Here is a 25443-nt window from a genome sequence, read left to right on the forward strand (position 1 = left end):
AGGGCCCTTCATAATAAAGCGTCTCCCTTTACCTCCCAATGAACTACATTTTACACTGCTTATTATTGACAGAAAATGTAGGCTTGCGGTAACTTAACAGTGTCTGTTTGTGGGAAAGAGAGCCAGAGAGAGAGCGAGAGTGAGAGAGAGTTTACTACCACAGTAGGAGCGGCCGCCAGGCCCTACTAACTATACGGGCCCTGATGCGACTGCTTTTGCTGCTTTGTCTATATTTTTCGCCAGTGGTTAAACTTATAGTTAGGAAAGCACAGCCCCAGACAAACATGGCAACCTTGGTTGCGATGCAGACCTATGGAGCTTTTTAATTGGGTAGTGGAAAAGGCCTTTTTTGGCATAAAATCACTGCCAAAAATCTGAGCATCTGTAAAAACAATTTGTACTTGAGCAACTCATTTTTTTCAGTTCAAGTTCAAACCTAAGTTACAAACACGTTATGTTTTACGTTCAGTTATGTTTTACAAGAGCAAACATTTTTTTACGAATACAAAATCTGTCTTACAAGTGCACAAATTATTTTACAGGTGCACACATTTTTTTTTACAAATACAAAATAATATTGGCATCAATTTGAGCCCATAGTGCGTGCGTGCGTGCGTGCGTGCGTGCGTGCGTGCGTGCGTGCGTGCGTGCGTGCGTTGACTGTTCAGAATTGAGTGCGGCCTCTCACTGCTTTAAATGCATTTGTGTTCTCCATTCTAGAGCTGACCTTTGCCTGGCTCTTCAATGAATACCCCTACTTTGTCCAACAAGACAGTCGCCGGTTCGTCTCCCAGGAGACGGGCAGCCTGTACATCGCCAAGGTGGAGACTTCAGACGTGGGAAACTACACCTGTGTGGTCAACAACACTGTTACCAGAGAGAGGGTCCTCAGCTTTCCCACACCACTGGTCCTCCGAAGTGATGGTAAAATAACTTTAAACGCATTCCCTTTCCAAATGGAGCCTTGTTGTACATTAGGCTTAAAGGACCATACCAGTGGCCAGGCATGTACTAACTCATTAGCATACAGGTATTTGCCAAAAATGACTGCCAAAGCCTTCCATGTCGATATATCGATATATCCATCAACAATAATGATATTGGTTTGGCGCATACAAATGCATTTTATTTGAGTCTAGATGAAAATAGTATCTAGAGGCACTCGGATGGCACAGGGGTAAAGTTCCTGTCCACCACCACGTAGACTAGTGGTTAAAATACACTGGGTTCCATCCAGCTTGGCCGAGCGTCAACACAATTGGCTGTGTTCAGGTGGAGGGAAGCCAGGCAGGGAGGCTGATCGTTTTTCGCTGCACTAGCAACTCCTACCGGCTGGGGCAGCACCTGTCAGAGGGGTGTGTTGAACGGGAGGAGTAGGCTGGAGGTGCTAGCTCCTCCCGGTGGGGGCTCCTCACTGGGAGCTGAGCCAGTATAGGGTACAATAGCAGTGGAAACACAGAAATGTAATTGGCTACTCTAAATGAATTGGAAATAGTCTCTAGACCGGTGACTAGAGTATACTGTACATTGATTTACAAATTAAATTATTAACAGTGACATAATTATCAGTCGGAGTAGGTAATTGTTAGGAAGTTTTATATGAGACAAGTGCGTTGGTGGAGTATGCATACAGATCAAAGAATTTAAAAAAGCACCCCACACACTATAGCTGCTTTCCCTTTGCTCAATTGTGTTTTCTTTATTGAGCAAGTATAAATACATTGTGTTGAGGTTTTTTATTATTTGATTACCTGAAGGTGTGAATCACAAACAATGGCTCTGGTAATTATTTCAAAATATGTGTTGGAAAATGGTTGGCAACTAATGTTTAAGTTCTTGCATCTAGTAATGGTATTAAAGGATAAACCCTACTGCTGTCTCTCTTCAAGATGGAATTCATGGAAAAACAAAGTTTTACAGTGTCACAGGTGATAAATCTCAACCATGCTTTCCCCAGGTGTGCTTTCAGATTCTTTCACAAACCACCTCCAATGTTCTCCCCTTTTACCATCATTTCAGTGGTCACCTTTGTTACACACACAAAGACCTTTGTGTTTGCCAGTCCCTTGTCGTGTCCTTTTGTCTTTAATCCAGGCTGAGGAATGTGTGCCATTAATCATCCATGCAAAAAAGAAAAAGAAATGCTCACCGTCAATTATCTCTCTTTTGTAGGAGTAATGGGAGAATATGAACCCAAAATAGAGGTTCATTTCCCTGACTCTGTTCCAGCTGCTAAGGGATCCGTGGTGAAACTGGAGTGCTTTGCATTGGGAAAGTAAGTCAGCATGCCTGTGTGTACACAGCTCTACTGTAGGTGTCATGCACACATTTGTGCCTGTGGTAACACCCAGCAAGTCACGTTGAGATCGGGAAGGTGTTACTTATGCAATGTGTGAACACGCATTTCTAATTTAAGCATCATCAATCTGTTGATGAAGAGCTGGGACTGCAGTATAACAACGTGTGGTTGTGGAAATTACCATAGTGAAATGGAAAAGAACCACGGATATGTGTATACCACGGACATGGGTACAATAATAATATAAATGGCCCTTTGCTCTGTAGAGCGTGTTTAATTGCATTTATCATTTAAGTCATTTAAGTTTTAATTTCTGCATTTCAGCCCTGTTCCAGAAATAAGCTGGAGAAGAACCAGTGGTGTCCCTTTCCCCAGTAAAGTCAAAATGAAGAACTCAAACGCCGTCCTTGAAATTCCAAATTGTCAGCAAGAAGATGCAGGGACCTATGAATGTGTGGCAGAGAACAGTCGAGGCAAAAATGCTGCGCGGGGTCGCATCTCCTTCCATGGTAAGTGGATGATTGGAAATTGCACAAGAAACAATCCAGAAGCTCAAGACTCAATATGTTGTTGTTTTATGGGTACTGTTTGTCAAATGTGGAATCAGAATAGGTACTGACAAAATATAAGATGGAAATGCAAAATGAGGTTTTTACTGCCTTATTAATAATATGCAGTGCATTCAATCTATTTGTTAGCAACTCTTCTACTAAATTCCCTGGTGAGAACACCATTGATATTACTGTTTACCAAGTCCTGTTTCTTGTTATGCTGATAAAACAATTGCTCAGTTGGACGTTTTGTGATTTATTGGAAGCCTGGTGCCTTGTTAGCTAGGCTATATAATAATCGTTATTCCCCAGACTTAAGATGTAACTGTCTCTGTAATGCAATCTTTGTTTATTCACAGCAAAACCTCACTGGCTCCAAACAATAGCTGACACAGCTTTGTCAATTGAAGACAACCTTTTCTGGGAGTGTAAAGCCAATGGAAAGCCTAAACCGTCCTATAACTGGCTGAAGAATGGAGAGAATCTAATGGCAGAGGTATGGAGACCTGGAACACCGGTTATAGCAAAATGTAGATGAAAATGGGCTGTCCGGTGGCATGCCGGTTACAGCCAGCTGGCGTTAGCATTGCTGCCATTGCATTGCAATTAGCATTCATTCTTAACATCTTACTGTCCTTTGACAGACAGACGAGCAAAATATTTATAAGCTGACATGGACAAGATTATGAGGGTAGGGGATGAGCATGTAAGTCCATTAAGTGGCGGTCCACATGTTGTAGCAGGTCTCCACATCTGCCTATTGTGATGAATGTGATCTGAGAAACCACTCCCACTGTCAGATCCAATGAGCATCCCCATGCGAGGGTGTGCTGCGATCACGAACCCTGAAAAGCTGATGGGGTTACAATTTACTCTAAGACATCAGCAGACCTGTCCTCGTGGCTTTTCCAACTGGATAGCCATGGGAAATAAATGACTTATTAATGTGCTACAACTGCTATTGTCAACATTGCTCCCCCTCCTTTTGCATCTAAACTGCAGGTCAGCAGTCCCCCCGCACCTCCTACCCTCCCCCGTCTCCTCTTACAAATGTGAACACAACCAGAGACTGCAATGTCTATTTCTCCTTTCCCACTCTCCTCATCCCTTTCATGGTGTAAAAGTAATAGACTTCATGTATTCCAACATAATAGACTAGCATCGGAATGCAGATGTGCCTCTTTTCTATCCCCTGCAGGGCCGGACACAAATCGAAAATGGGGCCCTCTCGATAGCAGCGTTAAACCTGTCAGATGCCGGGATGTATCAGTGTGTGGCTGAAAACAAACACGGCATTATTTATTCCAGTGCTGAACTAATAGTGTTAGGTAAGATTGCCTTCCTTCTGCTCTTATACTGCTATCTGTCTCAGTGTTTGATCATTTCCTTAGATAGAACCACCATCTGGTTATTGCTCTCCACAGCAATCAGTTGGCACACTCATTCGATGTCACTATGGTCTCCGGCAGAGAAAATATGAATCTGATGGAGTGTCTCATTTTACTACCAATCGTTTCGTCATATTGATTTGGATGCTCCAAATGCATTGCTTTGTGGCATTGGAAGGGCATTCTCATGTAAATGGCGTATCGATTTATTTGCAGAGCTTTGATGAGTTCTATGTGACTGGCTCGATGAGAAATTCAATTCGTACCTGATATTTGATGACACTGGGAGTGCTCAGATGATGGCTGACAAAATGTGATGATGACAGACAAAGCCTGATGTAGACACCGATCAGAGTCTGGGTCGGTCTGAGGTGGACTGTGGCGGGGGATGGGGGTGCTCGTGTCTTCACGGAGAGAGACGTGCATCAGTGCCTTCATCCCACCAGGCATTTTGGCTGAGGTACCCAAGGTGCACTCACTGAGCAGCAGGGGAGAGACAAAATTAGCAGATCTTGTAACATGTCACAATACAGTATGATGTATCGCAAGCTTGTAGATCTGCTAGTTCGAGTGGACCGGCAGCTGCATGCAACTAAAGCAGTGTTTTTACTATAGAGGGGAGAGAAATATGTCACTTCTCTCTCCGGTCCGTGCGGTGGTTGATCATAATAACAATGGATCATTACACTGACTGAGACAAACACACTGGAACAATTCAGAAGTACTTTATTAAGAAAACTCAACAAATGTGTGTTTGTGAGTGCGTGCGTGCGTGCGTGCGTGCGTGCGTGCGTGTGTGTGTGTGTGTGTAACTGTTAATCTGACCGATTCTGACGTTAGTAGATTATGTTTTCTTCTTGGACATGCGTTGTGGCAGGTTATTTAATATAGTATTTTGATAGCTCCGGTCCGCTCCGGGGGGTCAGGTCTTACAGGGTCGGCAGCTCCGACAGCTTCGGCTCACTTTCACCGCTGACTATAGTGCCAGTATATTAACGGCCAAACATTTGCATAACTTCCTGGAATGGCAATGAGAGACCATTTTCACATGCCGTCCTTAGCAGTAAAAGTGCTGGTATGCGACCATTTTCTCACTGTAAACAAGTCTCAAGTCTCAAGTCTCAAATGCGGGCAAAATTCGTGAGAGCCTCAAATCCATAAGGCCACCATAAACAACCTGGCACAATAAGGCAATAGCCACTTGCCCAAATGTGCCCAAATGTGATGACCTCATCACATTTGTGCTGACGGCTCTGGGCGTTTTTAGCCCAAGGAGTGTTTGTTGTGCAAAACTAAAACATGACATTTAGAAAATGTTGCCTTATTGTGCCTTAATTATTGTGCCTTAACAGGCATTTTTGTGAGGGGCATGGGCGCTCAGTTTGTTTTTCAACCTTCATAGATGATAAATCCACTGAGAAACAGACCTTTTCTCTCCGCGGTCACGGAAGTATCAGATATTACCCAACTAAGGCTCATACAGGCTTGTTAATCCGTGTAGTTGGCAGTGATGTTTCTAGCCTGAAATCTCATGTCCAAGACGACATATCTTGAAATGTCAACTTAATCGATTTTAAACGGTCACTTATGAAATCATATTAAAGACAGCTGTGCGCTGCTGTGATTTCTCTCTCTCTCTCTCTCTCTCTCTCTCTCTCTCTCTCTTTTGTTTGCCGAAAGTGTCCGAACACCAAAACTGCCGGCATACAAAATCATGTACTGTATTATATACACATGGATTTAAAAATGTCCACTATACTGCTGGCAGTGAGATGTGAAAACAACACGGTACTGTATACAGATGTGCCATTTGAGAACTTCACACGTCATGCCATTGGCGAGACAGTGGATTGTCAGTAAATTGTCAGAACATTGTCAATCGAAAAGTGACACTTTTCAGTAACAAAAGATAACAAGGCTAAGCAGTGAAAAGATCCTTGGGAAAACCTCCAGTAAAAATGCAGGAAAAGTACAGGAAAGCCTGAAGTGTTGGAATGGCACATCTGTAAGTATAACTCAGGCTTCAATCTGAGTGCAGCACACAGTTGATCTGCAGAGGTACAAGTTGATTTGCAGAGGTACAAGTTGCCTGTGTTTTCTCATCCTCGTGTTTCTCTCTTCCTTCCTTCCCTCCCTCACACACGCACATGCACACTCGCACATGCACACTCGCACGCACGCACGCACGCACGCACGCACGCACGCACGCACGCACGCACGCACGCACGCACGCACGCACGCACGCACGCACGCACGCACGCACGCACGCACGCACGCACACTCGCACGCACGCACGCACGCACGCACGCACGCACGCACGCACGCACGCACGCACGCACGCACGCACGCACACACACACACACACACACACACACACACACACACACACAACAGCTTCACCTCCCAGTTTCTCCAAGAGTCCGTTAAGGGCCCTGCTGAAAGCTCGCTCAGGCAGCGAAGTCACTCTTGAGTGCAAGCCCCAGGCCTCACCCCCAGCAATTAGCCTGTGGAAGAGAGGCAATGAGATCCTGCAGAAAACTGAGAGGTAGGAATGAAAGGGGCGGCTGATTATTCACAGCCTTCATTCACGTTCCCTGTGAGTGGACTTGTCTGAATGGAATATTTGGTATTTGTGCGGCTACATGGAAGAAAAAGCTAATGACGAGAATAAGATGGCCACAAGAGAAATGAATCATTTCCCTACAACATTGCTCCAGCTCGCATCCTCACGTGCAAAAAAGAATCTGTTTTTATGACTAGATACTGCATCATCCCAACGGGGTGGACACAAGAGCAATCTCACAAGTACACTGTCAAATCTGTTAACTGCTGTTCCATTTTTCACACTCAGAGTTCAATGAATACTTGATTGTAACTTGAATGAACGGATTTTACAGTGAAATGGCAAAAAAACAAAAACATCTCAGCACAGACACCAAATGGCAACAATGTGAGCAATACAAATGTAAGCATCTCTATCTGCTGAGGAGATTTTAGAATGACACCTTCTGCTGCCTGTTGGCATGGCATGAATTAGCTATTAGTTCACCCACTGCCGCTCTAGATCGTCTTTTGATGTATTTTGCTCCTATGGCTTTAATCGTCGAGATCGTCTTTCGACGTCTTTTTTTATATGAATTGATTACGTTTCAAAACTCTGTTCTACACACGTCTGTAACACTCTTTCTGTCTGTCAATAGAAAAGTATTCTCACATTATGGGGTCACCTGCACAAATAGAGCATCACCTGAACTCGGGCAACATTCAAAAAGTAAACCTTAGTCTGCCTTAGTCAAAGCTGTGAATAGCTGCTCTCCATCCCTTAGGATTACACTGCTTCCCAATGGCACGCTGAAGATTGCCAATGTCACCAGACGGGATGCAGCCAGCTATACATGCATCGCGAAGAATCAGTTTGGGACAGCAAGCACAAGTGGAAGGCTGCTTATCACTGGTGAGCCTGTATAATATCCCACACAGTAATATGCTGACTCCGAGAGTGTACAAATTTAACCAAATTAACTCTTACAGTACCTGTCCATTTGGTTACATTTGTCCACTCTCGGATTAACAAATGGATGAAAACACCCCCAAAATACTCCACAATGTGAATGAGCTATTATTGTGTCTCGTTCTTTTGATGGTAAAGGTCAAACATTTCTTGTAACTGTCTCTGCGTTTTATAAATCTTGTAATTATCTCTAGTTTGTTTTAAGAGGTCTGTCTCTATTATCTGTGCATTGTATTGTATTGTAATCAAAGTGAAAAATTATATATTTAATATAGTAGCACATTATGCTTAAATTAGTCAAAGGTCATCATTTATGACTGCAGAGAGCTAAAGTATTCCTCTACTGGAATCTATTATGTCCATAGCCACCTCTTATTTTTCTCATTGGCTTTTTTCTTTCTTTTTTTTTCTCCAGACAGTCAAACCCTTTAATGTGATTGAATTTAATTATGGTGACCTTTCTTGGATGAGGCTAACATACTTCACTGCTTCCAAATCACTGCCGCAGTCACCAGTGGGAATGTGTTTCCGCCTCCATAATCCTATTTGAAACATTTTCCCCCAATTGACCATGCAAATATATGACTGCACCCAAATATGTTGTTAAACGTTGCTAACGAATGGGCTAGAAATCTAAGGGTGTAATGAAAAAATTAGGATAAGCAGAGCAAACACCCGATAGCTGCTGTAATACCGTTTGGTTGATTTAGCCCTGAATAGGAGTGCAGTGCGGTGGTAGCATATTGTTTGTGGTCATTGTAGTGTGGTGTTAAGGGTTCCCAATGCAGCGACATTATCATGCGCACACTGTCATCTGTTGTCTGGCCAGAGCCCACCCGAATCACCCTGAGGCCCACTAACATGGAGATTATTGTTGGCGAGAGCACAGTGCTGCCCTGCCAGATTGCCTGCGATCCGGCCCTGGATGTGTCTTTTTCCTGGGCGTTCAACGGCCAGCTCATCGACTTCCAGAGGGACGGGGATCATTTTGAGCGAGTGGGCGGGGTGAGTCATCTCCAGCACTATAAACTAAGCTCTCCAGCTATTCTGCTATTAACTGGGACATACTACTTTGCGACGTGTGAGGGTATGCTCCACTGCCCTGTTGAGGGCTTAATAGACACTCAATTGCCCTCCAATGAAAAAGTTATGCCAGGACTTGTCCAGTCAAGAACTTTTTACATAAATTAATATATGCAGTGGAGGAAGGAGAATATTAGATGGATTAATGGGATATCAATAAGCACACACATAATTTGTGATACGCTGCTACCAGCTCTCGCTTTGCATATATTGTAGGTTGCATGTGTGAGTGAGGATGTAGTACAGTATGTACAGACCGTAGAGTACATTGCAGTTAAACATTGTTCCTGTAAAATTCAAATGATCTTTAATAGTGTTACATCAAACTTTCAGCCACATCTTTGAATACATTTTGATCCATTTCAAAATGTTTGTATTGCATGCCATCCCAGCCAATCAGAACACTGCAATATCATCAGTGGTGTAGCAGAATGCGGTGCTTGAACATCTTGGAATGACAGACCAATTAACCGTCCAATTAGAATTACTACTGGTGATTTTCATATGCTCAAGAGAATCGCCTGCATTTTAAAACAACAAATTGAGAATGAAGGCAAGGACAAAATGTTCCGCATTACAAAACTCCAGGAAAGGAATCTGGCCTCCTCTTGTAGATTATAATCATGACTAGGTTTCTTTGCTTGGACAGAGCTAAACATCACACACTTCCATTTCCATTCCTCGATTGTAGTTGTTCATACCGTACCATTTTCCTTTTACACATTTCAAAATCAGAATAGTAGATTATAGAATATCATTACAGTATGTGAACCACCGCACGTTATACTTCTGAGAATCTCTTGGGGAAATACCATTTCATTGTGTGTCATCAATAAAGTCGCTACACATTTCTTCACTTCCAAAGCCTAGTGAACATATTTTCCTATCATGGAGAAAAAGTATAAACATGCACACTCATCTGCTCCAATGTAATTTAATGACAACATTTCGAGCCAAGGCAATTCATCAGGTCAAACTCTATGTGTGTACCAAACCCACATACAGTAAATAGACACCCATATGTCACGTTATTAATTTGTGGGTGACATGTACTGTACCTCTGCTGTAATTAAATTTGCACACCTACAGTATTGTGTGTTGTGGTATGTTATGTGGTATTTTGATTGATTGAATATTGAATATTGAAAAGTCCTGGCAACAGTGAATGACACCTCCTTTCTATGGGAATTTGCATTTACCTCCACCTTGTAGTCTCCTTGTTTTTTCAGGATTCTTTTTTTAAACTCCAGTGAATGACATATTTTACATTTACATTTTGGTGGCACAGTAGTAGAATGACACAGTAGTACCCTGAGCCATCCCAAAGTGTGTGTGCATTGACCAACTTGCCTGGGGTGCACACTGTAAATGTTTATGCCTTGTAATTATAATGTTTTTGTTGAATATTTTCACCTTTTAAAATATACTTCCTTGCTCATCATTGACAAATTGTTTGGGTTGTTTTTAACAGAGATCTTATACAGTAGTACCAATCATCAATCGAGGTCTTGCCAATGTGTGTGAAGTCATATATGTCTGCCAGCCATACAGTATATCAATTTGTTATTGTCATCATTATCACTGAACATGCTGTGGTCATGCTATGTTCGTACTGTATGTAGCTGCATGGATGTGCAAATGCCTATTGCCAAATGACATTGAATGTGGATATAATGAGATATAGTTTTCCCAGATCCTGTTTCCCCTGCCCAGAGGGATTACCAGCCCTTTGCTCAACAGCTTCTGATGAATGAATTAACATAATTAAAGCAAATCTGCCTCATGACTTCCTGCCTGCCAAGGCGGGGGCGCCTTATCCGTTAGCTCTCCACTTGGCCAGCTGGTGGCTGATGCAGAGAGTGAGACAGACAGGATGACCTGAGCACATTTGGTTGTCAAACTAAAAGACACACGATTACAGGAAGAGGAAAGGGGACGTGAAAGAAAAAGAGAGAGTGTCAACTTTTACCCCTCAGCCAAATTTAAGTGCTGTTCGGCACTGCTCTGCTTTGTCAGTTCCTCAGAGAGGTGACGATCCCTGGGTGTTCATGCCCGGTTGCCACAGAGTCGATCTGTGGTCAGTGTCCGATGAGGTGATGAAATCTGCAATGGCTGCAGTGTGTCTCGCCGGGCGAGGCCCCAGGTGAATCCTCTCTGATCTAACACAATTCATCTCAGACGCTGACAGACTTGGCGACAGGCCACTTTAAGAGGTGACTTTTGGGAATTAGATACCCATAACGGGTGAAAATGATACAGTAAAAAGGCTCTGCAGGAGGATGGTAGCAGCTGCAGAGCATGTGCATTATTAATGTCTTATATTAGCCTCTACAACCCCATACGCAATGTCATTCTGAAGTTCCGGTCGGTCCGTCATGAAGTGGCTCAAAATGAAAAGGTTTTTTCCCCATGTTATCCTAGACCTAGTACATAGTTGTTTTTTCTTAATATTTGCTTTTTACGCTGCATGGGAGTTATATCCACATCTCCGCCGGGCTCATGTAATTACAGAATAATTAGGATCGCCTTGCCAATTAACATGAGTTTGTTTGTTTTGTGCGTCTTATGCGTGCGTGCGTGCGTGCGTGCGTGCGTGCGTGCGTGCGTGCGTGCGTGCGTGCGTGCGCATACGTGTGTTAGTAGTTGTTGTGGGGTTGTGCCTGAAGGACAGCCAATAGCACTGTTTGTTCAGAGTACATCAGCCATTCCTGTTTGCTTTTTGTGTGACACATAAATGGGCGGCCTGGGGACAGCCTGATAAAGCACAAACCACAAAATGAAATATACACAGTCACAAGCGGAAACTACAGCTCACTGAGAAGGATCATAATAAAACAGTATTGCATGGCTAATGGTGCAGTTCCATTAGCTGCACTGACCTTGTTTTATCAATGATGTCTCGGCCTGCTAGAGCATATCGGGGGATCTGATGATTCGGAACATCCAGCTGAACCATGGAGGGAAGTATGTCTGCGTTATCGACACAGACGTGGAGAGCCTGTCTACATCTGCCATCTTGGTTGTCAAAGGTAAGAGTACAAAATCACTGTGGTTTCACACAGCTATGTTGACATTAGTGGGGGATTTCAGGTGGCATAAGGGGGGATGAATTGTTAAATTGTAAAATGATAACATTATTAAGAAAAAAGCATGGAAAATCATGTCTTGGTTAGCAACCGCTAGGCATGAGTACATGAAACAAACACAAGCACAAGTACGAGCCAATATGGAGTCTGTTATGAGCAGCTAAATTATAGTAGTAATAGTCAGAATGTTATACTACACTCTTTGTTCTTTAATCATTCCGAGATTGCACTCCCTTTGCTGGTTATTTCAGGGGTTCACATTCCATGTTTATATTCAGTTATGTGCAAATTGTTTGTTTTATATTTCTTGAGATTAGTTTCTTCTGACATGAACCTCAACTAGCTATATTAATAAAGTCTTATGTTCTCATTTGCACAATGTTCATTGTGTGTCCTTCAAGGATGACACAAACTTAAAATGGTCATGCTTGTACTACAGTATAGTATTGTGAGAACCATGAGAAAAAACAACAAATAAAATGTAAACATGTACTCATTACTTTAATACACAGTTATGAAAACTCATAGTACGGAAAGATAACTAGAAAAAATGGATTTGTAGTAGCCATGTCAGTTATGACATCTTGATCTTGGAACAAGTGAGGTACACTTTACACATAATTGGCTAGGGGTGTGGTGACAGGGATCACGCCCCCTGTAAAGAAAAGTAATACATTCATATGAGTGCTTGCTACTATATATATATATATATATATATAAATATTTGCTTGACATTCTCAAAGAACATGCAATGCTCACATTACAAATAATTAGCAGGACCATATTGATTTGAAATTGAAAGACTGCATACATCATTGTCACACAATACTCTGTTTCACGTGAAAGCAGCAGAGGTATTATTTGCTTAGCCTGGCTAATAAGCCAGACTCAAATCACACTGTCGTGTGGTATTTGAGTCTGGAGATGCTGTGTATGGATCTTGTTTCCCGGGGGGCGGGTTCAAACATTTTCTCTTTGACGCAATTGGTCAGAGCTACTGTCAGTCAAAGGTCTCAAGCATTGAATGTCACTGTACCAAAGCCCGCCCATATTGCATACCGTGTCCCGATTGGCCACACCAGTTCTCTGGTGTAGGAAATGGGCGTACAATTGAGCCTCTCCAGACCGTAATCCGCCGGCAGGCATTTTTATTTTGCCAACGGCTGATTCGGTCTGGCTTATTAGCCAGGCTATTATTTGCTAGCCCATGAAATATATTGTCTGCTTGTGGGCTGGTGGAGCTTCATTTCTAGGTGTTGAACTGATCTGCATGTACTTTACATCTCGAGACGAGCTGCAAAGATGCTGTGTTGTAGGGATCAGTCCGCTGCCCCCCCCCCCCCCCCCCAGACTGGCAGAGGAAGTGTAGCGCCCATGATTAGATAATTGACACTGGGTGAAAAAATGGGTTGCAAAATCGTGGAATAAAAAAAATCAAACAACTGCAATAGCTGTCCCAGGTGCATTGGAGCAGCAATGTTTATCATTGAAAATGGCTATAATTGGCTCATTTACAGTATGCGTCTGCAAAATACCATGGAAGACATCTGAATAATGTAACAGTAAAGCAAACAACATCATGGTAATGCTACTACATGTAACATTCATAACACACTCATCTCTCTCTCTCTGTCTTCTCCCCCACCCTCCTAATTCCATCCTATTCCCCTCCTTCCTATGTTGGTGACCCCGTGTTCAGTAATCATTTGGTAGCCCCCACCTCACACACAGAGTATGAAAGGTCCCTGTGAGCACAGACCAAGGACGTAAGCCTTAATTAGAGGGTGTGTGATGGCCTTGATATGTAGCAAGGAGCGGTATTATGAAGCTGATAAGGGAATGCTTCTAATGGATGTGTGGATGCCGGGGATGGAGTAGCTGCATGAGGGGGATGGGAATAGAGCAGACCAGTTAAATTGTGACCAGGAATCTCACTCTATACTGTATGGGATTAGGCCCTCCCGGCCCTCCGGATAAGGTGACGGTGGAGGAGATCACGGACAGTACAGCACAACTCTCTTGGAGCCCCGGCAGGGACAACGGGAGCCCCATCACAGGCTATATCATCCAGGCGCGGACTCCCTTCACTGTGGGTTGGCAGGCTGCCGACACAGGTATGTACAGCAGGATGTGTGGAATGAGTGAGTGAGTGCTTCTCATTTGGCAGAATATGTGAGTTTTGTTATATACTATTACTATTTGTTTACCTTTGTGTGACAGCCTGGAATGACAATGGTGTAATTTCCTATTTGTAGTGCCTGAGGTTGTAAATGGCAACTTGCTGACGGCCACACTGGTGGGTCTGAATGCTTGGGTGGAGTATGAATTTCGGGTGGTCGCCCGCAACAGTGTGGGCCTGGGGGAGCCCAGCCCTGCCTCAGCCAAGACGAGAACGGAAGATGCCAGTACGTGACTCTACTCTCCCTCGACGTCTTAACAGAAAAGACCAAGTTTGGCACAGACACAGTCAGACACTGCACGCTGGCATGCGTGAGCACACACAAACGCACACACACACATTCAAAGACACTGCCACACGAGGACCTGTATGACATTAGTGTACTTGAGCCATTTGCTGATATGACAAATTTAATGCAATGCACAATTTATTCTAGTATGCCATATACATGCGAGGACTTGCTTGAGTGCCCCTTCTGCCTATCACTGGTGTCATCACCCAGCAACATACAAACAAGCTGTCAAATCGTATGGCATTTCCGAAATATTGTGTTTAGCCAAGTCTTGGCTTGTTCTTTATGCATGGTGACATTTGAGTAATTCCAGCAAGTTGCTATACTCCAAAATGGTATTGCTTATTTCCACACACTTTCCACTGGGTTTGTGGGGTGTAAAATAGAAAACAATATCTGTAGCTTACAGTACAGCATCATCATAAGGGTAGCAGTACAGTATAGGCTTGTATAGCTGGCCTGTAGCTTACAGTACAGCATCGTCATAAGGGTAGCAGTACAGTATAGGCTTGTATAGCTGGCCTGGGCTAGTGTAAACTGGTCTAATTGTGCCCCTCTGGGGTTTACCTTGCAGTGCCTGATACGGCCCCCAGTGATGTCGGAGGTGGAGGCGGCACAAAGTCTGAATTAGTGATCACATGGGAGGTAAGTCATCTGTCACATTTTACTGTTCTTCCCATCACAGAGTAATGGTTTTGCTTAATTGTGCAGAATTGAGCGGAGCAATTTTATGACCTGCACTCGAGTGGAGACACCTCCGCTCTGGGTCAGCCGCCATTTCTCCTCCAAATGGGATTCAAGAGCAAAAGCATTTCCCCTGACTTACTTAATGCATAGTTATGAAGGAATGCAGGAGGAGCTACAGTAATAGGACAAAATGTGGTCTGTTGTTTATAGCTGGTGGTGCAATGGCAGCCAGTCTAACCATTGCAGTGCAATGGCAGCCAGTCTAACCATTGCAGCCCACATGGGGGCCCATTTTGACAAAGTGCTCAGGACGGTTAGGTTAGGCCCCGGACGGTCAACCGTCTGGGCACCTAGGCTGCCAAGCCATCCGGACGGCGTGCCGCGGGTTTGACTCCCGAACCCGATGGCCTTTGCCGTGTGTCACTCCCCATCTATCTCCCCCTTTCCTGTCTGTTTACTGTTCCCTATCAATAAAGGCATAAAAAGCCCCAAAACTAATTATAAAAAAAAGTTGCCGGCTCTCTGATCGTCTGCTGTCTTTAGCGCAGAGACGGGCCCGTCTGTGTCTTTGTCTGTATGCATTTTAATATCACTATAGTTTTGTGTTTTGCTCCCAGCCTGTGCCTGAGGAGATGCAGAATGGCGAGGGTTTTGGATACATCATCGCCTTCAGGCCAGTGGGCACCGTCACCTGGACACGAGCGGTCATCTCCACGCCTGGGCTGGCACGCTACGTCTTTCGCAATGACACAATCCCCCCCTTCTCACCCTTTGAGGTGAAGGTGGGAGCATACAACAACAGAGGGGAGGGGCCCTTCAGCCCCATCACCAGCGTCTACTCAGCAGAGGAAGGTACAGTGAACACGGCCAGCCAGACAATATCCTATCCCATATTAAAATATCCCGTCGGTCGGATCGGCATAACATAAGTGTGAGAGCCGAACCTCTAGTTGCTTGTCCCTGTCCACAAGTCCCTGTCCACATGTCCCATGGTGTGGTTTTAATAAATGTACATGTCAAGTATTGTCCCTAAAGGAGCTTTATAGTGCCTCTATCATTGCCCTCATTTAGCATTCCATATCCTATGAATATGTATAGGCTTCGTTTGATCCTCAAGAATTTGGTTAATCCAATGAGTGTCCACAGAGAACATCCACTAAACTCACAGCAGCAAAAACACAAGCCAGTCATATCCTCATGTAGATACGTGACTTTCTTGGTCCGGCAGTTCCAACTGGCATATTGATCAGTTACTGGCCATGGGAGGCAAACTGGAGCCAGGCTTGTCCAGCATGCAAATAAATGCAATTGATTCATGAAAATAAAAGAAGACATTTACACATTTTCTGATGTCTTGTAGATGCTACAGTATATACATTTATACATTTACTGAGTATATCCATTTACTGAGGTACATGATTTACTGAGTACATGTATATCCATTTTCTGAGGTACCTAAAGAGCACAAAGTATGTTCCTGACTGGGCTGTCTAGTCTGGAAACCTGACAAATCTGCTAGAGTGAATACAATACTGCCCAGCCAGAAACAATAAACAATGATAAACAATAGATCAAAAAAGAGCATGTGATATACCTTTATTTTCCTGAACCGTTTATCTGACAATGGTTGCAAAAACAAATTGTTTATAATTTATAAGCTTGTTCACCTGGCTCTCTTTGACTTCAATGCATTACATTGCATTTCTGGCTCCAATTTGCATCACAGTGCATATGATTAATAAATCATTAAAAACAACTACAAAAAGACTTCACACTAAAGTTTGCTCCGGCACTGTGGTTGCCAACAACACCCCCCGTGCCCCCCCTCTCCTCCCCCACACTCAAGCTGGGAATGTCAACTTGATATTAGTTATTGCGGTGGTAGATTACAGGAAATCCTAGCAGACATTTACCACACCGCGCTGTCAGGGAGGTATCCTGTTAATTGAATTTGCCGGGCAGATAGTCTTCCCTTATGTCAGTCACAGATCCCATTAAAAGGAGAGTGGGGGAAATAGCTTTTTAGTGAAACTACAGGTCTATTCTGTGCCTTCTTCTCATTGCTATTAGTGTGTGTATGCGTGTGTGTGATGGTGCTGGGGTGAGTGTGGGATTTTCACCAGTGCTCTATTTCTGCAGTCCCCAGTGTGGCTCCTAAGAGGGTTAGGGCTGGAAGTGTGTCTGCGGATCAAATTGAAGTGATCTGGGAAGCTCTCCCTTCCACCCCAGAAAGAGTGCTTGGATACGAGGTACGTATATGTTTACGGTTCATATAATTCAAGAGAGAAATTGAAGAAGAAAACAAATTGTTTTGCCAAATCACATGGTCATTGTGCTATTGCTTTATTTATTTTTGTATCATCTGCTTTTGTGACTATATTCCATCATGTCACCTTTCAATTACATTTTATCTTGTATCCCTGCTGTTGTTTATCCCTATATTTGGCCACGCATATCTCTGCAGAGGTTTGACGTTAAGATTTGTATCGTAAAATGACCTTGCTGCTTTTGGGAACAGCATCAACCTCTAGTAAGTGCCCCCCTCCCAAAAAAAATCCCTCATCCTTTTAAGAATGCGAGGAGGGCTCCTACATTTTCTTCCCGTTCTCTTTCAATATCTGTCACCTCTGGCCCTCGGCACAAAGCACCCTTGTTGCCATGGAACTGGCCATATTGTCCTGGTAGAATAGGGCTCATTTCTCCAAACACAATCCTAAAGTGGATTTAACATGCTGAATCTCAATGGGCAGCCATCAGTATGCACTGGGAGTTACAGACTACATTATTCTGTGCTTGTGGGAAAAAAAACAAGCTGCTACACTATGCTCTTACAGTGTGGCCAATATGCCTACAGTTATGAAAATTCCAAATTTACATAATGAATTCTTTTTGTTATTATTATGATAATTACATTACTATAAATTCAAGTTTGATTTTGCAATACCCAATCCTCAGTGTAGTGTTTTACTGATAATCCAATGCAAAATAATTTATTGTAGCTGCATCATGAATCCATGGAATAGTGGTGATATCCCAATGGCGGACTTCACATTTCTATTTAATTATTTATTGACGTAACTCTTATGTCTCTTAATCCCAGACACATGAATATTGACCAAATATTGTCAAAACTAGCATTTGATTGCTTCATTTTCTTCATAGAATATCTCTTCACCTGCACCCTTAATTAGAAGTTAATACCCTGAAGGAAAGTAATTAAGAGCGGAATTCTGTACCGGTGTTGTATTTCTAGTGCAAATACCTATTTCTTTTTTAATGGATAGATTTGTGTTTATCCATAAATGATCTGCAATTTATGGACGACTTGTTTCAACACTGTGTTGTGAGACAAACACATCTATCTGAAATTTCTTTATTAGGAACAATCCCTTGAGATGAACCATCTCGTTTTCAAGGGGGTCCGCGATTCACAAAGTACACTTCATACATAAAGACACTTTTTACAGACAATTCAACCAGCCAAAACACATGTGTTTAAGACAATGTTATCTCACGTTTCCACTCTGTGGTCAGGTTTGTATGGTCTACTAATGGCCATGTTTCTATGAAAAGAATGGGGTTGAGAGGATGTGCATCAGCAATAGCCTGTACCCAGTATTGAAAAAAATGCATTATTCATCAGCACTTCACCTTTTCCCCTACTGCAATGAATCCAGATAGCATTTTAGATTGGCTTATGTACGCTTTTCACAATAAGAAAATGAAACAAATCTGGGCTTCTACCTCATACAGTAGGAATCTGACAGTTTGTGTCTATTGTCCACACTTCTGGTGTTCAACAGGTGGCATACTGGGAAGATGATACCAAGCCTGACACAGTCGGCAGAGTGAGAATATCTGGAAACTACACACTGGTTAATGTCACAGGGCTGAGTGCAAACACACCGTACTACCTTGCTGTGGCTGCTTTTAATACAGCTGGAACTGGACCACAGTCAGCACCCATCAACACCACCACGAAGAAACCTCGTGAGTCTAAACTGTGTTCATAAAGCATGTTAGCTCCAGTCCACACAGATGATGTCATTCAGTTGTTATCAATGTGGTCCACGTCTCATGCTGTGTCTTCAGCCTTGTCGAATTCTGATTTAAAGAGAGCTCTACTGGAACTGCTATTTATACCATTTTGTCTTGTTTCTTCTGCACCTAGATATAGATGGAATAGCAGAACCTTGTGAGGCATTGTGAGCTTGTAGATGTGATCTACAAGCTCACAATTATTCTATGTACTGTCCATAAAAGGTTGTCAATACTGGAATGAGCTCCCTCTCACACTGAGGGAGATCCCCACTTTCACAGCTTTTAAAGGTCAATTGAAACAGTGGCTAAAAAACAACCAGTCTTCTGATCACGTATGACTGTCAGTCCACAATAGAGTTGGCCCTAGAAATAGTATTAATCTTTTCTTATTTTACTGTGTTTTGAAATGCATTATGTTTTTGCATGCTGTCCTCTCGTGTCTTGTAATGTCAGTTTTGTTTAGTGTTCAATGTCCTAAAGGGACTACGGATGTGTTTAGTGTTCAATGTCCTAAAGGGACTACGGATGTGTTTAGTGTTCAATGTCCTAAAGGGACTACGGATGTGTTTAGTGTTCAATGTCCTAAAGAGACTACGGATGTGTTTAGTGTTCAATGTCCTAAAGGGACTACGGATGTGTTTAGTGTTCAATGTCCTAAAGGGACTACGGATGTGTTTAGTGTTCAATGTCCTAAAAGGACTACGGATGTGTTTAGTGTTAATGTCCTAAAGAGACTACGGATGTGTTTAGTGTTAATGTCCTAAAGGGACTACGGATGTGTTTAGTGTTAATGTCCTAAAGGGACTACGGATGTGTTTAGTGTTCAATGTCCTAAAGGGACTACGGATGGAAAATAGCATCTCTGCTAAATCCGGTGTATTTACGCTACATTTGTTTTAAAATGTACTGTTCATTAATATGCTCTGTCCCATCTAAATAAACAAATAAAGTAAAGTAAAGTATCTATATATATATATATTTTTTTTTAAGTAAACAAAAGAAAAGAAAGAAGAAGGTACTTGGGCAACAATATTGTGATATAAAAAGTAATCTTAAACCAAGAAGTGGTCATCTACATGTACCGGTATATGCAAATGTTAATCAGTATAACAAGGAAACATGTTTAATTAAGCAATATTACTCGAGAGGGTGTGGTTTAACGTGATTATTGCCACGACAGTGATGCGGTCAGGAACGAGACGTAGACGAGTTCCGCAAGCATCACTGAAGTGGCAATAATCACGTTAAACCACACCCTCGAGTGTAATATTGCAATTATACAACAGTTACCCTTAAAACTAAGAAAATCGCTGAAAAACAGATGTAGTCACTATGACCACAAATGTCCCAAGAAACTAGCTAGCCTAGCCACCGAGTTTGCTGCGCTCTGGGAAAACAGAGTAGCTGAATTTTTTGTTTTGATTAGGTGTGGAGTGGTGCTCGTTTGAACCACGGCTAGAAGGCTGTTTCAACCAATCAGATTGCTTCCATTGAAACGACCTGTTGTATAATATAGTGTATGATGTTATTGGGAGATCTTTATCTACATGTTTTGACTGTCACTCTGCTAGCTCCTGGTCAGCCTCCGCTCAATGTAGAATGGACCATGATTGGCTCTGTGCTCACCTTACACTGGGACCCCGTGGTAGCCATGGAGACTGAGTCAGAGGTCATTGGATATTTGGTATGTCCCTGTGTCACTGTGACATCTTAAAAAATAAGTTCTAATCTTAAACCAAAATCACATTTTTGTTGCTGTTGTTTTCAAATTCAATCTTGGGTTGTGCTCTGGCCCATTTGTGACAGGTGCTGCTGAAGAGACACCGGTATAATGACATCAGCAGCATGCTAACAAACAAAACTAGTGTGGAGCTCAGCCTCTCTCCCAATGACAACTATCTCATCCAGATCAAGACCTTGAGTGAGGGGGGCGAAGGCGTGGGCAGCGAACCCATCCACATCCATAAATTAAGTGAGTTTGCTGCTTTTTCTCCATACACTAACCCTGTGGAGTAGCTATAGTCCGAGACGCGCATTTAATTTGGCTTCATTGCATCCATTTCCACATGTAATAGACTTATTTCAGGTGCAAGGCAGGCAACCTTTTTCAAGTAATGTGTGCCCGGTGTCATCCATCTCTGCCATGGGGTTATTATTCCTTGTTGACTGGCTGCATTGCACTGCAGCATATCAAACAGTTCCGCTCCCACCGCCCTGCTGTGCAAAATTGTATGGTGCCTCAGCCTTTTTTTCTTGCCTTAAAGCGATTTGCCTTTTGATGTGGTATACAAACCTCATCTTCTCCACATACTTTAAGTGGTCTCTCCTTTTGAAAGCCATTGTTAATGTAGATATGAGGAGATGGGTGCTGTGTAACTCACAGCTGACTTTTGATTTACGATGACTTCAGGGCATAGTTTTAAAAAATGTGGTTTTCCTCTGGGTGCGTGCGTGCGTGCGTGCGTGCGTGCGTGCGTGCGTGCGTGCATGAGGTGCATGAGGTGCATGTGTGTAAAGCGAGGAGAGACTTGCACAATTGCACATCCACACCCAAAAACAGAGTGTAGTGTATGTGTATGCCATTGTTCTTCAAGAGCTGCCTTGCTGCTTTGGGTTTCAGGCATGGGAGCACGGGGTTCAGGAGCTACTCCACTTAGACCGCTGCACCTCTCCGCTGTTCTCATCATCGCTGCACTGTTCAGCCCCTTGTTGTGATGTCCAATCACAGCCTTCTGAGTGGCCCTCCCCCCTCCTGTTCTAGTCAGCCGGCCCCTCTCTCGAGCCCTCCAATGGATTGGCAGCAAAACTCAGTCTTCGATGGAAGGACTAAAATGGAGTGGAACGGACTCTGCTGGACAGGAGTGGACTATTAAGGAGACAGTGATGCTGATTTATATGGTGGTCACATGCAAGTCAGGAGGATGATTTATGTGCATGGCCTTTTGTTTGTTTTTGTATTTTTCCCTTCCCACATCATAAGTGCCACCATGCTCTCTAAGGAACTTTTAAATGTTTTGTTCTTTCCCACGAGTATGCTTCCATTTGGAAGTTGTGATGTCTATGTGAGCTGCGTTTGACGGGGATCCTTGAAGAAACTAATGCCTTAAATCCATTTTACACATGCATACCAAAGTAGGTGACAGAGACATTGATTTATGTAATGTAACATTTCATTTTGGGATGTTTGTAGATTTTCTTTTTTTATGATCTACTTTATGATCTACTCAAGGTCAAGTTCTCAACCGAAGGATTAACCTAAGAGGTATACATCCATTATCATTATATCATGGCAGAGTATTTCTTGTGGTTAAAATTTAATTTCATTGGTTGAACTAAAAGTGATTATATTAATTTAGTATGTCCATTAGCGAACACCAACTTTTTTCCAGACGATGAATCATAAAATATGTTTGTGACTTTCCAATCACTGCAAAAGAAGAAGAAGAAAATCCCTGTTGCATGCTTTTTGTTTTCAGCTGGCTTCGTCAAAGGGACCAGGGCTACAAAGCAGAATGATCACCTGTGCCTCACAGACCCACTTAAATAGGATTAGGCCTAGCCGAGCAGCAAGCTCTTGAAGTTTAGATGGTCTCTACAATACACTGCTGTTCTCTATCTCATTCTCCTTTAAATAATACATGCCTATCGCAGTCTCCATTTAGAGTCAAGAGAGATGTTACCATTTCAGCGAACAGCCTAGCGTGTGGTGTTACTATATCAAGCAGGTCCCATGTGTGCTGGACCTTCTCTACATTTAGACGACCTGTGTTCTAGATACGTATATCATATTACAGCAACATGCACTATCATCTGCAGTTCAGTCAACCAGTCGGCCCAGTATACAACAGGACTAACAGGCTACTATGGGTGCCTTCACCAGAACACACTTTTTATTTATTTCATTTGTGTTTATTTTTGTTCAATTCACCGCCTTTGTCAAGTCCCGCCCGTGGTTGTGCCCCTCTTCGCACCCATTGGTTGCAGTTTTGTGGTTGGACAAAAATCCTCTCTCTCCATCCACTACCATTGAAATAACATGTTGTTCAGTTGCTTCATATTGATATTCTGTGCACTCAATTGTTATTTTAAACTTGGTGTCAGTAAAAAGGAACATCACATTCACAGGTGCAGCACGGTGACTGGGCATATCATGTTTTTTTCCAAAAATGAAAAGGTCTATAGACTGCGGCATAATATGATTCAACTGTAGCATAATTTAAGAGCAATTTAGTCTTCTGAATGAATAGGAAAGAGCCCTGACTGTAAAGGGAGCGGAAGGTTGGCTGTCATTTTTTATCTCTTGTCTCCATTGGACGTATACTGTGCTGGTACTGTAAAGCAGCTGCATGAATATGGCTACTGTATTACTCTGCTGCAGAGGGAGCTACTTTAACTCTCTGTTATCATGCGGGGGGCTTTTCTGTCAAAAGCCAGCCAGCTGACAACTGAGGTGTGACAGTGGCTCCCGATGATGTTCCAGGGGATCTGGAAAGAACCAGTCAATTGTACTGCTACACATAACTGTGCCTTTGCCGAACACTGGGCTGTGTATAGTGTGGTTATTTAGCATTGTCATTGTTTGTATTTTGCTCTTCTTGCCCTAAGTCAAAAGCACAAGGAAGTGATGCAAGGTTACTATGTGCCCTCACTTCATCAGAAACAGTTGTGCAGGCCCCAGAGGCTCCGTTAAAGTCCAAACAGCGACACAGAGACACAATCAGGCTGTCTTATCTGCACCTTGGCCAGTTTCATAAAGCTCTCCGCTTGTTGATTAGACCGCTGCCGGACCGTCAATGGGATATCGATTTTCCTGACCCATTATTGCAGCTGTCACAATTCAGCTGCCCTGATTGACTGATGGCTGCGTTCTTGTTGAGCATGTTTTGTTGGGGTACAGTCCTATAACTCCCACTTTTGCTAGTTCCTCATAGGAGCTCAGTCCCAATCAAATTATTTCATGTGCCATTTGTTTACGACCTCAGAAGAGTTTGCTGAATTAGCTTTTTACTTTAAAACAATTGAATCCTTTCTCATTCCTCCAGGAACTGACTGTAATTTTGTCAAAAGTCAAATCATTACTACAGGCAGTTGCAGGATGTCATGTTTCATACTTTATGTTGTACTCCACAACATAAAACATAGCCATAATTCTAGGCTTATTACCTCTCATTCTCTACACAGCAGAATACTTACGAGTGTTATTTTCATTCCGAATGTGTAGGAAATCTTCACACTAACTTTCTGTATAAGATATTTTAGTGTACTGGAATATCAGTTGATGCCGATGGTGTAACATTATTATTATTATGATTTGTTTTTAAGTAATTCAAATAAGGTAACTTATTCAATGAATTGCCAGTTCATAACTAGTTAACAACAGTGCTTAATTGTGTGCCAGACTCTTCTTAGCTCTTCTGTTTTTTACATAACTTAGTTCTAGTTTAAGTAAATGCTCCTTGTTATCCCTGCTAATACTCATATAAAGAATCCTTTAACATTCTGGTCTGGTGCATTGATAAATAACACTAAGTACAATCTAAAGGAAAAGAAGAACGATGGTAGGCTGCTAATAGAGAATGGTTAAAATTGTATCTGTCAACAACACACGTGTACTTAACATACACACAGTCAACTTGTTTAAATTGGTTTATATTGTGGCTGAAGTTGTTGTAAGAGAAAGAGTGTACTTGGTCCAATGTAAATAGCTTGCATATATTTTTTAAACATGGCAGCAAAGACAACCTATTGCTTTTAATACTGGTGTATTAATCAATTATCTCTGTGAGATACTGACCTGTAGAATGCCATTTTCATATTGAAAAGTAACCGTTTTGTCTTGTATACTAAAACTGTGCATGTTAATCATTGTTTTGTGAATTTGTGTTGATTTTTTTCTATAACTGTAACTTAATAAAAATGTTTACTCCAGCAAGACAGTTTGCATTTTCCCAACTGCAGTCTATCCCCTGTTGATGTTTACTCTTGCCAGTGCATGTTTCAGCATTCATCCTACAGCAACACTGATTACTAGCCACAATCTGTGTGTGTGTGTGTGTGTGTGTGTGTGTGTGTGTGTGTGTGTGTGTGTGTGTGTGTGTGTGTGTGTGTGTGTGTGTGTGTGTGTGTGTGTGTGTGTGTGCGTGCGTGCGTGCGTGCGTGCGTGCGTGCGTGCGTGCGTGCGTGTGTGTGTGCGTGCGTGCGTGTATATATATTTATGATATATGAATGGTCTTCCATGCTCTTCAAATTAATATTTGAGGCAGATTTTCTTCTGTGCCTATTCATCTCAGAATGTTTTACATCGAAATAATTAATATTTTATGTAT

General features: G+C 42.6%; 1 protein-coding gene across 1 annotated transcript in view; it reads left to right on the forward strand.

Annotated features, from left to right (window-relative positions):
• The window catches only part of cntn3b (contactin 3b), a gene marked incomplete at its 5' end in the record, with an annotated part of 47418 nt that extends 25067 nt beyond the window's left edge, over window positions 1-22351 (forward strand). Inside the window, 18 exons of the mRNA XM_079511342.1 lie at window positions 721-924; window positions 2173-2275; window positions 2624-2808; window positions 3210-3346; window positions 4049-4178; window positions 6633-6783; window positions 7565-7692; window positions 8579-8754; window positions 11744-11861; window positions 13874-14032; window positions 14174-14323; window positions 14964-15034; window positions 15694-15928; window positions 17216-17325; window positions 18880-19066; window positions 20689-20801; window positions 20924-21089; window positions 21738-22351. Coding sequence (XP_079367468.1) covers window positions 721-924; window positions 2173-2275; window positions 2624-2808; window positions 3210-3346; window positions 4049-4178; window positions 6633-6783; window positions 7565-7692; window positions 8579-8754; window positions 11744-11861; window positions 13874-14032; window positions 14174-14323; window positions 14964-15034; window positions 15694-15928; window positions 17216-17325; window positions 18880-19066; window positions 20689-20801; window positions 20924-21089; window positions 21738-21832 — 2618 coding nt within the window. The 3' untranslated portion in view covers window positions 21833-22351. The remainder of the gene's footprint in view (window positions 1-720; window positions 925-2172; window positions 2276-2623; window positions 2809-3209; window positions 3347-4048; window positions 4179-6632; window positions 6784-7564; window positions 7693-8578; window positions 8755-11743; window positions 11862-13873; window positions 14033-14173; window positions 14324-14963; window positions 15035-15693; window positions 15929-17215; window positions 17326-18879; window positions 19067-20688; window positions 20802-20923; window positions 21090-21737) is intronic.
• Between the last annotated feature and the right edge of the window lie 3092 nt (window positions 22352-25443).

This window comes from Electrona antarctica (genome assembly GCF_951216825.1).
Source record: "Electrona antarctica genome assembly, chromosome: 9".
Lineage (NCBI taxonomy): Eukaryota > Metazoa > Chordata > Actinopteri > Myctophiformes > Myctophidae > Electrona > Electrona antarctica.